This window comes from Pseudorca crassidens, chromosome 2 (genome assembly GCF_039906515.1).
Source record: "Pseudorca crassidens isolate mPseCra1 chromosome 2, mPseCra1.hap1, whole genome shotgun sequence".
NCBI lineage: Eukaryota > Metazoa > Chordata > Mammalia > Artiodactyla > Delphinidae > Pseudorca > Pseudorca crassidens.
In genome coordinates this window covers 34,197,195-34,210,412 of record NC_090297.1, presented here as the reverse complement: position 1 = coordinate 34,210,412, position 13,218 = coordinate 34,197,195, and the positions used below count along the sequence as shown (strand labels likewise).

General features: G+C 36.2%; 1 protein-coding gene across 8 annotated transcripts in view; it reads left to right on the top strand.

Annotated features, from left to right (window-relative positions):
* Nucleotides 1-13,218, top strand: part of FOXJ3 (forkhead box J3) — a 130,868-nt gene that overhangs the window by 72,432 nt on the left and 45,218 nt on the right. For all 8 annotated transcript variants that reach the window (XM_067725733.1, XM_067725730.1, XM_067725732.1 and 5 more), the window contains one exon: nt 2,433-2,516. In XM_067725733.1, coding sequence (XP_067581834.1) covers nt 2,433-2,516 — 84 coding nt within the window. The remainder of the gene's footprint in view (nt 1-2,432; nt 2,517-13,218) is intronic.

The window sequence follows — 13,218 nt, the reverse complement described above, 5'->3', positions numbered from 1 at the left end:
ACAGAGTGATTCAGTTATACATATGTGTTCTTTTCCATTATGGTTTATTACAGGATATTGAATATAGTTCCCTAGTGTTATATGATAGGACCTTGTTGTTTATCTATTTTATATATAATAGTTTGCATCTGCTAGTCCCAGACTCCTAGTCCAATCCTCCCCTGCCCTACTTCCCCCTTGGCAACCACAAATCTGTTCTCTATATGAGTCTGTTTCTGTTTTGTAGTTAAGTTCATTTGTGTCACATTTTAGATTCCACGTAACAGTGATATCATATGGTATTTGTCTTTCTGACTTAACTTAGTCTGATAATCTCTAGGTCTATCCATGTAGCTGCAAATGGCATTATTTCATTCTTTTTTATGGCTGAGTAATAGTCCATTGTATATATATAACACATCTTCTTTATCCATTCATCTGTCAGTGGACATTTAGGTTGTTTCTCTGTCTTGGCTATTGTGAATAGTGCTGCTGTTAACATAGGGGTGCATGTATCTTTTCGAAATACAGTTTTGTTCAGATATATGGGCATTCAGGGTTTTGTAAGTACATAATGGATGATGGGTTAGGCTTATGAACGATTTTTTTCTCTTTTGTTGATTTGTGATAAGCTACAGCCAATTATATTTTGTGTGGAAGGACAGATACATATTTGTTTTTGTAGTTTTATTAAAATGTTTAATAAATCAGTGAAATGTTTGGACAGTGAGTGGTTTCCCAGATTAATACAAATATACACAACCATGCAAAGCAAACTAAACACTGAAATTTATCATTTCCATAAACAGTGGTTTTTAAACTGTTGTCCAGTGAGTTTGGGTATTTTTCTTCCTGCTTCAGTTTCAACTTCAGCAACAACTGAGTGTAGCACATTTTCCTGCTTTGTTTATTTTGCAACTTGCTAGCCTGAACCATACTCATAACCATACTCATACTCATAATTAGTGCTTAACATTGTACGTGGTTCTTGGCAAGTTTACATCAGGTCTGGTAGGCTCATTAGCTGAAATGCAGAAAAGATAACATGGAAGAATGCCCCAGTATGGCTGTGTGTGAAGTGAGTGCTGAGTTCATATACTGCCTAGATTAGGACCTGGGGAGGCCTGGCATTATACCCTGTACTCTGACATTCTTGGCACAATTTGTTCAACATCTTCCCCCACCCCCACCCCACCCGCGCCATTTTAACACATGTTTATTGAGTACTTGCTCTGTGTCTGATTCTGTCGTGCACTGTGGATATAGGAATGAGTTTCTACACTTAAGGAACTTGTAGCCTAGAAGGGATACAGACCTGTAAATAAAATTGTAATGTTAAGTGCAGACAATCATCTAAATGTATAAATGGTATAGAGATCTTGCAGAGGGAGAGAGAGATGAATTCTTGAGTATTGTAGGAGGATCAGAGAAGGATTCCTTTAGATAACATCTGAGCTAAGTTTTGGAGGTAGAATATGTGTTTGTCAGTGGTAAGATGGATATTATAGGCAAGGAGATAAGTATGTAGGACAGGCACAGATGCATGAAAGAACATGATATATTTAAGGAGATATAAGGAGATAATTCATGTTGGGCACAAAGTGTGAAAATTGATAGATGAAAGCTGTATTTCCCCTTGTTGTCAAATATTGCCTGAAAAAGCAGCTTAGGAAGATTAATGAAATGATAGAGGCAAAGAACATGATTCTGGTCCTGACTCTCAAATCCTTGGTTGAACAGACCACTTTTATTTTTCTGAGCTTTGGTCTCATTTGTATATGTGCAAACTATATGATCTATGCTTTTCAAGTTATTTTTCAAGGGAGTCACAATTTCTGAGTGCCTGGAACACAGTAGGTCCTCAGTATGTATTTTTGAAAGAGTGGTCTGAGAATTTGTATCAAAACGTAAGAGAAGATAGTTAAAATTAACTGTGATAGAATAAGCAATAAAAGATTTATGTGCAGACCGTTGCACTTATTGTTTTAAAACGTGGTCAAGAAAGTTGTTTTTATAAATTGTTTCACTTACCTGTTTAGTTTTGTGAGGTCCCAGGGTGCAGAAACTACATATAAAACAAAATTCTGTTAGACTTGAATGTCATATGCTGTTGTAATTATCTTATATGTTCAATTAAGAATTAATATATATATGTTTTAAATGTGTTCGGTTGATCATTTCCGTTTTTAATTTGGCTGTGGCAGATTTCTTGGACTTGGCTTCTTCAGATTGTGATTTTTTCCTCTCTTTAATAACATAGTTATAAATGGACTTTTTTTTCTTGTATAAACTTTACTTTTCTCCATTCAAAACTAGTATTTCTTCTCATGCTACTTTTCCATTGTTGTAACTGCAGAATGTTTGCTTTTGAAGCAGAGGATTGTGAAAGTCCATTTTAATGTTACAGAGTTCCTGTAAAATACTGTTAATATAATTTATTTCTTTACCTTTAGGGGTCCTATTGGGCAATAGACACCAATCCGAAGGAAGATGCGCTGCCTACTCGGCCAAAGAAGAGAGCACGATCTGTAGAACGGGTAAAAGCTCTTTATCACATATTTAGTTTGATGGGGTTATTATGTCAGAAATATAGATCTTAAAAGTTCATTTCCAGTAATACAGTAAGTATAACTGTAATGAAGGTAATATTTTATTTGGATAGCATTTTCTATTTTTTCAAAGCACTTTCAGACTTATTATTTGATCTCAACAACTCTTGAGTGAGGTGGGCAGTTTAGGAATTAAGTAAAAGGGGTTTTGTTTGTTTGCTTGTTTTGTAATTAGGGCACAGCTGTTGTTTAACTGAGGGAGAATCCAGGTCTCTTGAGTTTTAATTGGTACTCTTTACTCTGTGTCTACACCACTGAGGACTGGTTTTATATAACAAAACCGTTCCCTTTCACTGAAGATAATCGTTCTGATTATATTGAATTTTCCTGATTATCCTCCAAATGTTTTTTCCTGCTTCCAACCATGTAATAATTATTTTGTACACAGAGTCTCTAAGGACCTCAAGCTGAGTTTAAGTTGGGATTGGGTGAGCCATGAGGTATAGCAGCAACGGGATTTAGTCAGGCAGATTTATGGTGCCAGCAGAGGGAATTCAGTACTCCAGTTACTAAGCTCTGCAGAATTAGAAGTGAACTCTTAGGTCAGAACACTTTTTGGTTTTATACAAACCAAAATTTAAAAAGATAAAGTTTAGTATTGGTGGCATAGTCTTCTGGTAATAGAGTTTTAAGGCTGAGATACGTATGTAAAAATTTGAGAGGGAATGAATCTCACTTATTGCCTTCCATCTTTTGCTTTTTAAAACATATTGAGCACATGGACTTTAATTGTGTGAGAAAGTGGAGTATAAAATGTTTAGCATCTATTGCCAGATTTTAAAAGGAAGAGGAGAATCCACATTGTTTAACTCAGAGCATTAGCAAGGATGTATATCTTGAAGGGCTGAGGAATTGTGGTCTTCTCTACCATTTGCTCTCTTCTTCTGAAGTTCCTGGAACTTGAATTATTTTTGGAGAATTGAATTCTTAGTTGGGTTGACAACTGGGCATTCCTTTTGGATATTAAGCCTGACTTTTTTTCTGTTGCTTTGTTTCATAGTTCTTAGAGCAATACTTCTTTATTTCTGAGAGCCCCCTTTTTTTCCTGAAGACCATATTGTCAGTTTTATAATGGAAGTCTATATAGAAATATAGAATTCTGATTACAGAATTATGTGTTATGTATGTTCTTGAATGTACATTTTGGACATATATTTTCTGTATTTATTTCCTGCTGTTTATCTTTTTATCTTTTAAGTTTAAAGCATGTAAAATCTTCAACAATTTGCCTTTGTAGTGTAGTTCCATAATATATCCAGTACCAGAGCCTTTCAGTTAGTATATTGATATTTATTTTGGCCTGAGCTATGTGTTGGTTGCTACTGTAGGAGAGAAACCTATAGAAAGAGAACAGCTGTAATCAGAGTATGTCTAAACAGGGAGACAGATATTGTTTAACAAACACTCTGAAAGATACTCTTCTTAAAAAACATAATTTTGTGTCCTGATAAACTGATATGTCTATTTTTTTTAGAGGCTTTGGGGGGGGTAGTATTTTTATTAGGACAGAGTTTGTATTTAAGTAACCATTGGGTTATCTAAGGAAATGCCTAAGATGGTCAAATAGTGAGTACGATTTTTAAACATTTAAAGTTTTGTCAAAAACGAAACATGACCCGTAACTTGAAACTTCAAAGGATTTTAAAATGCAGATGGTAAATATGTTGACGTCCCTAAAATTTCCTTATTAAATTTTTGAAATGTTACTTCTTTGTCCATGTGTAAATATCAGAGTTATATGTGAAACATCAAAGTATTTCACACATTTTTGAAGAGAGAAGAGCTTTTCATGTAAAGAGAAGCAATTTTTAAAAATGCAAGTAACAGTATCTTTATGTCTTAAATGAAAATTAAAGCCTGATTGTTATCTCCAGTCTAGTATTCTTAATGCAGTTGTCTGGACTGCCTTCCTGTTCCCTCCATTTACATGAACACAAACCCTTGTTCTCTCTTGGCCTTGTGGTAATCCTTTCTTTTTCTTAATCCTTGAATAATGTAAGTGCCTTTCATTTTCCTTTTTCTAATTTCTTTCATCCTGTTACCATGTTTTCTTTATTTATCATAAAGTAGACCTGAAGACCTAAAAAGAATTATTGATAAAGTTTAGCATGGTGAAGATGAGTGGGCTCCTTGACTAGGAGTCCTGTGTTTTTCTTCTGGCTTTACAATTTACTTCTTCTGTGACTTCTGGCACGTTGTTAGATTTTTTGAGCTTCAGTATTCTCAGCTATTTTAAAGGAAAAGATAAAAATCTTAAGAGCGGCTGTGGACTGAATGTTTGTGTTTCCCCCAAATTCTTATGTTGAAACCCTCATCCCAGTGTGATGGTATTTGGAGGTGAGGCCTTTGGTAGGTAATTGGATCAGGAATATGAAGCTCTCATAAATGGGATCAGTGCCCTTATAAGAATAGCCAGAGAGCTGGCTAGCTGTTTTCTAGCATGTGAGAATAGCAATGAAGATACCTGCAAGAAGGCTCTTACCAGAACCTGACCGTGCTGGCACCATGATCTTGGACTTCCAGCCTCCAGAACTGTGAAAAACAAATTTCTGTTGTTAATAAGCCACCCAGTTTATGGTATTCTGTTACAGCAACCTGAACTAAGATAACAGCATAATAATAATAATGATAATTGAGTTTATGTGCTAGATTTTTTCTTAAAGAATTTTATGTATATTAACTCATGTAATTTTTATAGTAACTTCAAATGATGAAACCGATAGGCACGGATGTTGTTATCCAAGGGTACAAAGGACAGTAAGTACCAAGGCCAGGATTATGAACTCAGGTAGTCTGCCTTCAGAGTCTATGCTGTTTACAACTGCGTTATACTGCCACTAGTATTTGCTATGCTGAAGATCACAAGACTGAATTAGATTTCTTTTTATATATGCATATCTTATTGTGAGATAATGGGCCTTTATTTATTTTTGGATTTGAATACTAATTTTTTTCTTCAATGTTATTTAAATTTTTTTAAAATTGAAGTATAGTTGATATGTACTATTATATTAGTTTCTTGATATGCACTATTATATTAGTTTCAGGTGTATGACATAATGATTTAGTATTTTCATAGATTATACTCCATTTAAAGTTATTAAAAAGTAATGGCTATGTTCCCCTGTGCTGTACAATATATCCTCGTTGCTTATTTACTTTATACATAGTAGTTTCTATCTCTTAATCCCATACCCCTATCTTGCCCCTCCCCACTTCCCTCCCCTCACTGGTAACCACTAGCTTTTTCTCTGTATCTGTGAGTCTATTTCTGTTTTGTTGTATACATTCATTTTATTCTTTAGATTCAACATGTAAGTGATGACATAGAATATTTGACCTTTTTCACTAAGCATAATACCCTATGGGTTCATTCACATTGTTGCAAATGGCAGAATTTCATCATTATTATTATTTTTTATAAATTTATTTATTTTTAAAATTTATTTATTTTGGCTGCGTTGGGTCTTCGTTGCTGTGCGCGGGCTTTGTCTAGTTGCAGCGAGCGGGGGCTACTCTTAGTTGCAGTGCGCAGGCTTCTCATTGCAGTGGCTTCTCTTTGTTGTGGAGCACTGGCTCTAGGCACACGGGCTTCAGTAGTTTGGCATGCGGGCTCAGTAGTTGTGGCTTGCGGGCTCTAGAGCACAGGCTCAGTAGTTGTGGCGCATGGGCTTAGTTGCTCCGCAGCATGTGCGATCTTCCCGGACCAGGGCTCGAACCCGTGTCCCCTGCATTGGCAGGCGGATTCTTAACCACTGCACCACCACAGAAGTCCCTCATTCTTTTTTTTTTTTTTTTTTTTTTTTTGCGGTACGCAGGCCTCTCACTGTTGTGGCCTCTCCCGTTGCGGAGCACAGGCTCCGGACGCGCAGGCTCAGCGGCCATGGTTCACGGGCCCAGCCACTCTGTGGCATGTGGGATCTTCCCTGACCGGGGCACAAACCCGTGTCCCTTGCATCGGCAGGCGGACTCTCAACCACTGCGCCACCAGGGAAGCCCCCTCATTCTTTTTTATGGCTGAGTAATATTCCATTATACATAATACCTGTATGCATATATATATGTATATATGTAAAATGGAGTATTTTATATATATATCTCCCACTTCTTTATCCATTCATCTATTGAGGGACAATTAGTTTGCTTCCATATCTTGACTATTGTAAATAATGCTGCTATGAACATTGGGGTGCGTATATCTTTTCAAATTAGTGTTTTTGTTTTCTTCAGATATATACCCAGGAGTGGAATCACTGGATCATATGGTAGTTCTCTGTTTTAGTTTTCTGAGGAACTCCGTACTGTTTTCTATAGTGACTGCACCAATTTACAATCTCACCAGCAGCATTCTAGGGTTCCTTTTCTTCCCACATCCTTGCCAACATTTACTTGTAGACTTTCTGATGATAGTTATTTTGACAGGTGTGCAGTGATATCTCATTGTGGTTTTGATTTGTATTTCTCTGATTAGTGATGTTGAGCATTTTTTCATGTGCTTGTTGGCCATCTGTACATCTTTGGAAAAGTGTCTATTCAGGTCTTCTGCCCATTTTTTAATTGGGTTGTTTGTTTTTTTGATGTTGAGTTGTATGAGCTTGTTTATACATTTTGGGTATTAACCCCTTATTGGTCATATCATTTACAACTTTTTTCTCCCATATAGTAGGTGGTCTTTTCGTTTTGTTGATGGATCCTGTTTATTTTTTTAATTTTTGGCCTTAGGAGACAGATCCAAAATAATATTGCTATGATTTATCTCAAAGAATGTTTTGCCTGTGGTCTTTTCTAGGAGTTTTATGGTTTTTGATTTTATATTTAGGTCTTTAATCCATTTTGAGTTTATTTTTGCATATGATGTGAGGAAATGTTCTAATTTCATACTTTTTACATGTAGCTGTCCATTTTCCCAGCATCATTTATTGAAGAGACTCTTTTCTTTATTGTATATTCTTGTCTCCTTTGTTATAGATTAATTGACCGTAAGTGTATGGATTTATTTCTGGGCTCTCTGTTCTGCTCCATTGATCTATGTGTCTGTTTTTGTCTCAGTACCATGCTGTTCTGATTACTCTAGCTTTGTAGTATAGTTTGAAGCCAGAGAGTGTAATTCTTGAGCTTTGTTCTTTTTTCTCAAGATTGCTTTGGCAATTCAAGATCTTTTGTGGTTCCATATAAATTTTAGGATTAGTTGTTCTACTTCTAAGAAAAATGTCATGGGTATTTGATAAGAATTGCATTAAGTCTGTAGGTTGCTTTGTAGTGTGACCATTTTACCAATATTAGTTCTTCCAATCCAGGAACACAGCATATCTTTCCATTTCTTTGTATCATCTTCAAACCTTCATCAATGTTTTACAGTTTTCAGAGTATAGGTATTTCACTTCCTTGGTTAAGTGTATTCCTAGGTGTTTTATTCTTTTTGATGCAATTTTAAATGGGGTTGTTTTCTTGCATTCTCTTTCTGAGAGTTCATTGTTAGTATATAGAAGAGCAATAGATTTCTGTATATTAATCTTGTATCTTACAACTGAATTCATTTATTCTAATAGTTTTTTTGCTGGAGACTTTAGGATTTTCTATGTATCGTATGATGTTATCTGCAAGTAGTGACAGTTCTACTTATTCCCTTCCAGTTTGGGTGCCTTGGTTTTTTTGTTTGCTTTTTCTTGTCTGCTTGCTGTGGCTAGGACTTCAGTACTGTGTGTAATAGAAGTGGCAAGAGTAGGCATTCTTTTCTTGTTCCTGATTTTAGAGGAAAGGCTTTCAGCTTTTCACTATTGAGTACGACGTTGGCTTTGAGTTTGTCATGCATGACCTTTTTATGCTGAGATATTTTCCCTCTATACCATCTTTGAAGAGAGATTTTATCATGAGTGGATTTGAATTTTGTCAAATGCTTTTATGTGTGTGTTTTTATATGTTGTTGAATTCGGTTTGCTAATATTTTGTTGAGTATTTTTGCATCTATATTCATCAGAGATATTGGCCTGTAATTTTCTCTTTTTGTAGTGTCTTTGTCTGGTTTTGGTTAATGGTCCTTGATTTTAAGAGACTCCCCCACATTTAATCTTCATATATATATAATTAAGTGTCATAAAAATGACAGAGCACATTACTAAGTAATTAATCAACATGTTAGATCAAACAGTGGTAACTAAAGTGACTCAAAATATCAATAGATAATGCTGCCCTGGAAAGGCCTATAGGAAGAGGAGTGAGACTTAGAATTTGATACAGAAGTGTAAGTTTTTGGCATGGGAAATAGCAAATGATGGGGGACTTCCCTGGGTCCAGTGGTTAAGACTCAGCGCTTCCACTGCAGGGGGGCACAGTTCATTGCTGGTCAGGGAACTAAGATCCCACACTGTTACATTGAATGGTTTTGTTGTTTAAGTGATCCCCCACTGTGTGCCTTCCTTCTCTGAGGCTGAGTCTGAATGAGGGAGGGTTCAGTTAAAGGTATAAGTGAGCAGAGGAAGGAATGCAGTCTACGTACTTATTCTTAGAATGAAAAAAAACATTTATTTCAATTGGGCAAGCATACTGAGTGTACATTAGGTGGGAGGCACTACATGTTGCCTCCAGGAGATATGTAGAAATAGAATTTCTTTTTAAAGCAGGAGAAATGCTACACAGTTAGAGTTGTAGACCAGAAAGTGTTTCATAAGGGGTTATTTTGATCAGAGATTTAGTTCTCTGTTTTTTACAGTACCATTGAGAGATAGTTTATGTACAATTAATTGAATGTTTAAAGTTTACAGTTTGAGGATTTTTGACATGTGAAGTTATTAGTAGTTGACACTGAACATTTCTGTCATACCCAAAAGTTTCCTCATGCCCCTTTGTAACATGTGCCTCCCTCCATTCTTATCCCCAGGCAACCTGATCTGGGGAGAATTGACATCTTAACAATATTATTTCAAGCCATGGAAGTGTTGTATCTTTCTATTAATTATGTCTTTAATTTCTCTCAGGAATGTTTTTTAGTTTTCAGTGTAGAGGACTTGGATGTTTCCAGTTAGATTTAATCCTGAATATTTTGGATTTGGATGCTATATATTTTAAAATCCAGTTGCTTGCTACTAGTAATAAAAATGTATTTAATTTTTGTATATTAACCTTGTATACTACAATCTTGTTAGTTCTAGTATTTTTTAAAGTTGCCTTGGGATTTTCTGTATAAACAATTATGTCATCTGCAAATAGACACTTTTCCTGTGCCTTTCCTTTCTCCTCCCCTGTCCCTTCCTAGAACCTTATTGCAGTGACCAAAATCTAGTACAGTGTTGACTAGAAGTGGTGAAAGTGGGCCTCCAGCCTTATTTCCATTCTTAGGAAGAAACTGTTCAGTCTTTCACCACTAAGTGTGACATAAGCTGTAGGGCTTTTGTAGATGCCATTTATCACGTTGAGGAAGTTCTCTAGTAAGCCCAGTTTGGTGAGAGTTTTTATCATGAATGGGTGTAGAATTCGTTAACTGCTGTTTCTGTACCATCGAAGCGGTTATATGGCTTTTCTTTATTCTGTTTGCATGTTGAATAACATTGATTGCATTTGGAATGTTAAACCTTGTATTCCTTGGATAAACCCTTACTGAGTCATGCTATATTATCCCTTTAATGTATTGCTGGATTCATTTTCTTAATATCTTAAGTGTTTTTGCATCTGTGTTCATGAAGGACATGGATTTATAATTTTCTTTCTTTGTAATGTCAGCTGAAAAAAAATGCACAACGTTAAAGTTGAGAATTATATTTTATTTGGTGGACTTGATAAGGACTTAAGCCCTGGAGGCAGCTTCTCAGATAGCTTAGAGGGACTGCTCTGAGGAGGTAAGGGAGGAGCCAGGATATATAGTTTTTGCAACAAAAACCAGGTAGTTGGGACATCAAAAGATTACTGTTAATTAAAGAAAACTTGACATCTCAAGTTAATGAATTTAGTGCTTTTCTGTATATGGGAAGATGCAAGAGTCTGGGCTCATTGAAATCATTCCTTTGAGTCTGGGCTCATTGAAATCATTCCTTTGTTGTGCACCTTAACTATCTCGGGCTAGTGTCCTGTTTTTCTCCAGATTCACCTCAAGGTGCACATTTGAGGGTGGCTGATGGCTTGATGGCCTCAGCATCCTTTGTTTACTGATATGGCTGGTGATATTTTTCATCTGCAGTAGTATCTGTCAGGTTTTGATATTAGGGTTGTACTGGTCTCATAATACTGGTTGGGCCATTTTCCTTCTCTTTTCTGAAAAAGTTTCTGTAGTTTGGTATATCGTCCTTGAATGTTTGAGAAAATTCATCAGTGAAACCATCTGGACCTGAAGTTGTTTTTATGTGGGAAGGTTTTTGATATTTATTTGTTATGGGACTGTTCAAATTTTCTCTTTTTATTCCAGTTTTGGTAAATTGTATGCTTAAGAAATTTGTCCCTTTCATCTAAGTTGTTGAATTTATTGGTGTAAAGTGGATCATAATATTCTCTTCTAATATTTATAGAATCTGTAGTAATAAATCCTCTTTCATTTTTTGATATTGATGATTTGTTTTCTCTTTTTTTCTTCATTTGGTATAGCTAAAGGTTTGTTGATTTTGTTTGTCTTTTCAAAGAACTAGGTTTTGTCTTTAAAAATTTTTTTCTGTTGTTGGTTTTCTGTTTTATTTCTACTTTTATCTTTATCATTTACTTCTTTCTAGTTACCAGTTTTTCTTATTAATATTTCTAGCTTCTTCAGTTTCCAGCTTAAATAATTGATTTGAGACCTTTCCTCTTTTGTAATATAAGAATTCAAAGCTGTAGGTTTACCTCTAAGCACTGCTTTAACTGCATCTCACAAATTTTGGTATGTTGCATTTTCATTATCATTTAATTCAAAATATTAAAAAAATTCTCTTTTGAGTCTTCTCTGACCCATGAATTACTTTTTCCAAATATTCCAAATATTGGGTTTTCCTAGGTATCTTACTGTTTTATAATATAATTTTTTTTTCATTTCAGTCTGTACATATTTATTGGGACTTGTGCTGGGACTCAGCATGTGCTGTATCTTGGTGAATGTCTGTGTGCACTTGAAAAGAGTATGTGTTCTACAGTTGTTCAATATAGTGTTCTTTAATATCAATTAGATCAAGGCATTTACTAATTTATTCGTGTTCTTTTTCTTTACTGATTTTTAATTGTTAGTTTTTGCTTCATATATCTTGAAGCTCTGTTATTAGTCTCATTTGAAGTTGTGACTCTCGTAGGCTGCATTTAGCTAAGTCTTGCTTTTTTAACATCTTTTTGACAATCTCTGCCTTTTTATTGGAGTGTTTAGACCATCAACATTAATGCAGTTGTCACCGGCAAAATGGGTGATTTCCTCAGTTCTTGCCCTTCTTGAGGGAAAGAATTTAGTCGAGAAGGCATAGAACAGTTTTAAGTAGCAAGAGTGTTGTTAAGTAGAGCGAAAGTACACTCCTGAGAAAGGATGAAAGCGGGCTGTCTGGAAATGAGAAGCAGCCTCATGATGGGGTAGGGTTGGGTTTTTTAGAGTGGTGTTTCCTCCGTGTCTTGCATCATTTGACTGACAGCTTTAGGTTATATCACTTTTCTCTTAGTGCGCAGGTGCTTACTCATAAGCACCCAAGTGAAACCCACGGTAGGGGGGCGGGGATGCAAAAACTGTAATGCTAATTTATTACCTATAAAGCATAATGAACCCTATGTTACCTTGAGTCACCTTTTAGGTCTTGGTGTGCCTGCGCCAACCTGTGCTGGTGGTTTCATCTTGCTTGGTCCTGATATGGCTGGAAACCTAGTGGTGGTCCTTGACCACAGAGGGAGGATTCTGGGTGTGCTCCAATCACCAGTGTCCAGGTGGGGCAGGGAAAGATGAACCATCCAGGGTGGGGCGGGACCCCCTCCTGTCTGACTAGCTACCTAACATAATTATCGATATTGTTATTAATGTAATTAATGATACTGTTTTCTGTTTGATATCTCATAAGCAGGTAGGGGGTTCCCAGAGAAAGAGAACCAGACATGGCTTTCTTGACATAAGAAAAAGCATTTTTGGCCTAAGCCATTTTGTGATCTAAGCCTGGCCATAATGCTTGCTCTTGAACAGGTCTCAGTAATAATTATCTTTAAGAGAACAAAAGAACAAACTGTTACCAGTCATGAGAAGTGACACTAGCAAAGATAATAAATCAGTTGTAACATTCCCAGTTCTGTTTCAAAGGCTAGCCCGAGTGCTTTCTTGGGCTGTTTTTGCAGAATTTAAACCCCTCTGGCAGGCGCTCAAGTACCAGATCAACTGGAACCTAAGGGAGGATGATGTTGACCTTTTCTGACCCTTCAGTCAAGTGACTTCAGTCAAGTAAAGGTTGGACTCTCTGGCCCCACCCCCATCCCCTTCATGAATATGCATGTACCCTTAGCTTAAAACTTGCTTCACTTTTGCTGTTGGCAGAGACACTGCTTTGGGAAAGATCCCCTTACTTGCTGCAAGTAATAAATCGTTCCTTCTCCCACTCTTTGCCTTGGTTGTGTCTTTTAGCTCTACACCCACCAAGAGGCGAACCCAGTTTTTCTGGTAACACTCTGTATTTTTAGTTCCTTTTTTCCACTTTTCTTGCCTTTTAGATTGTTT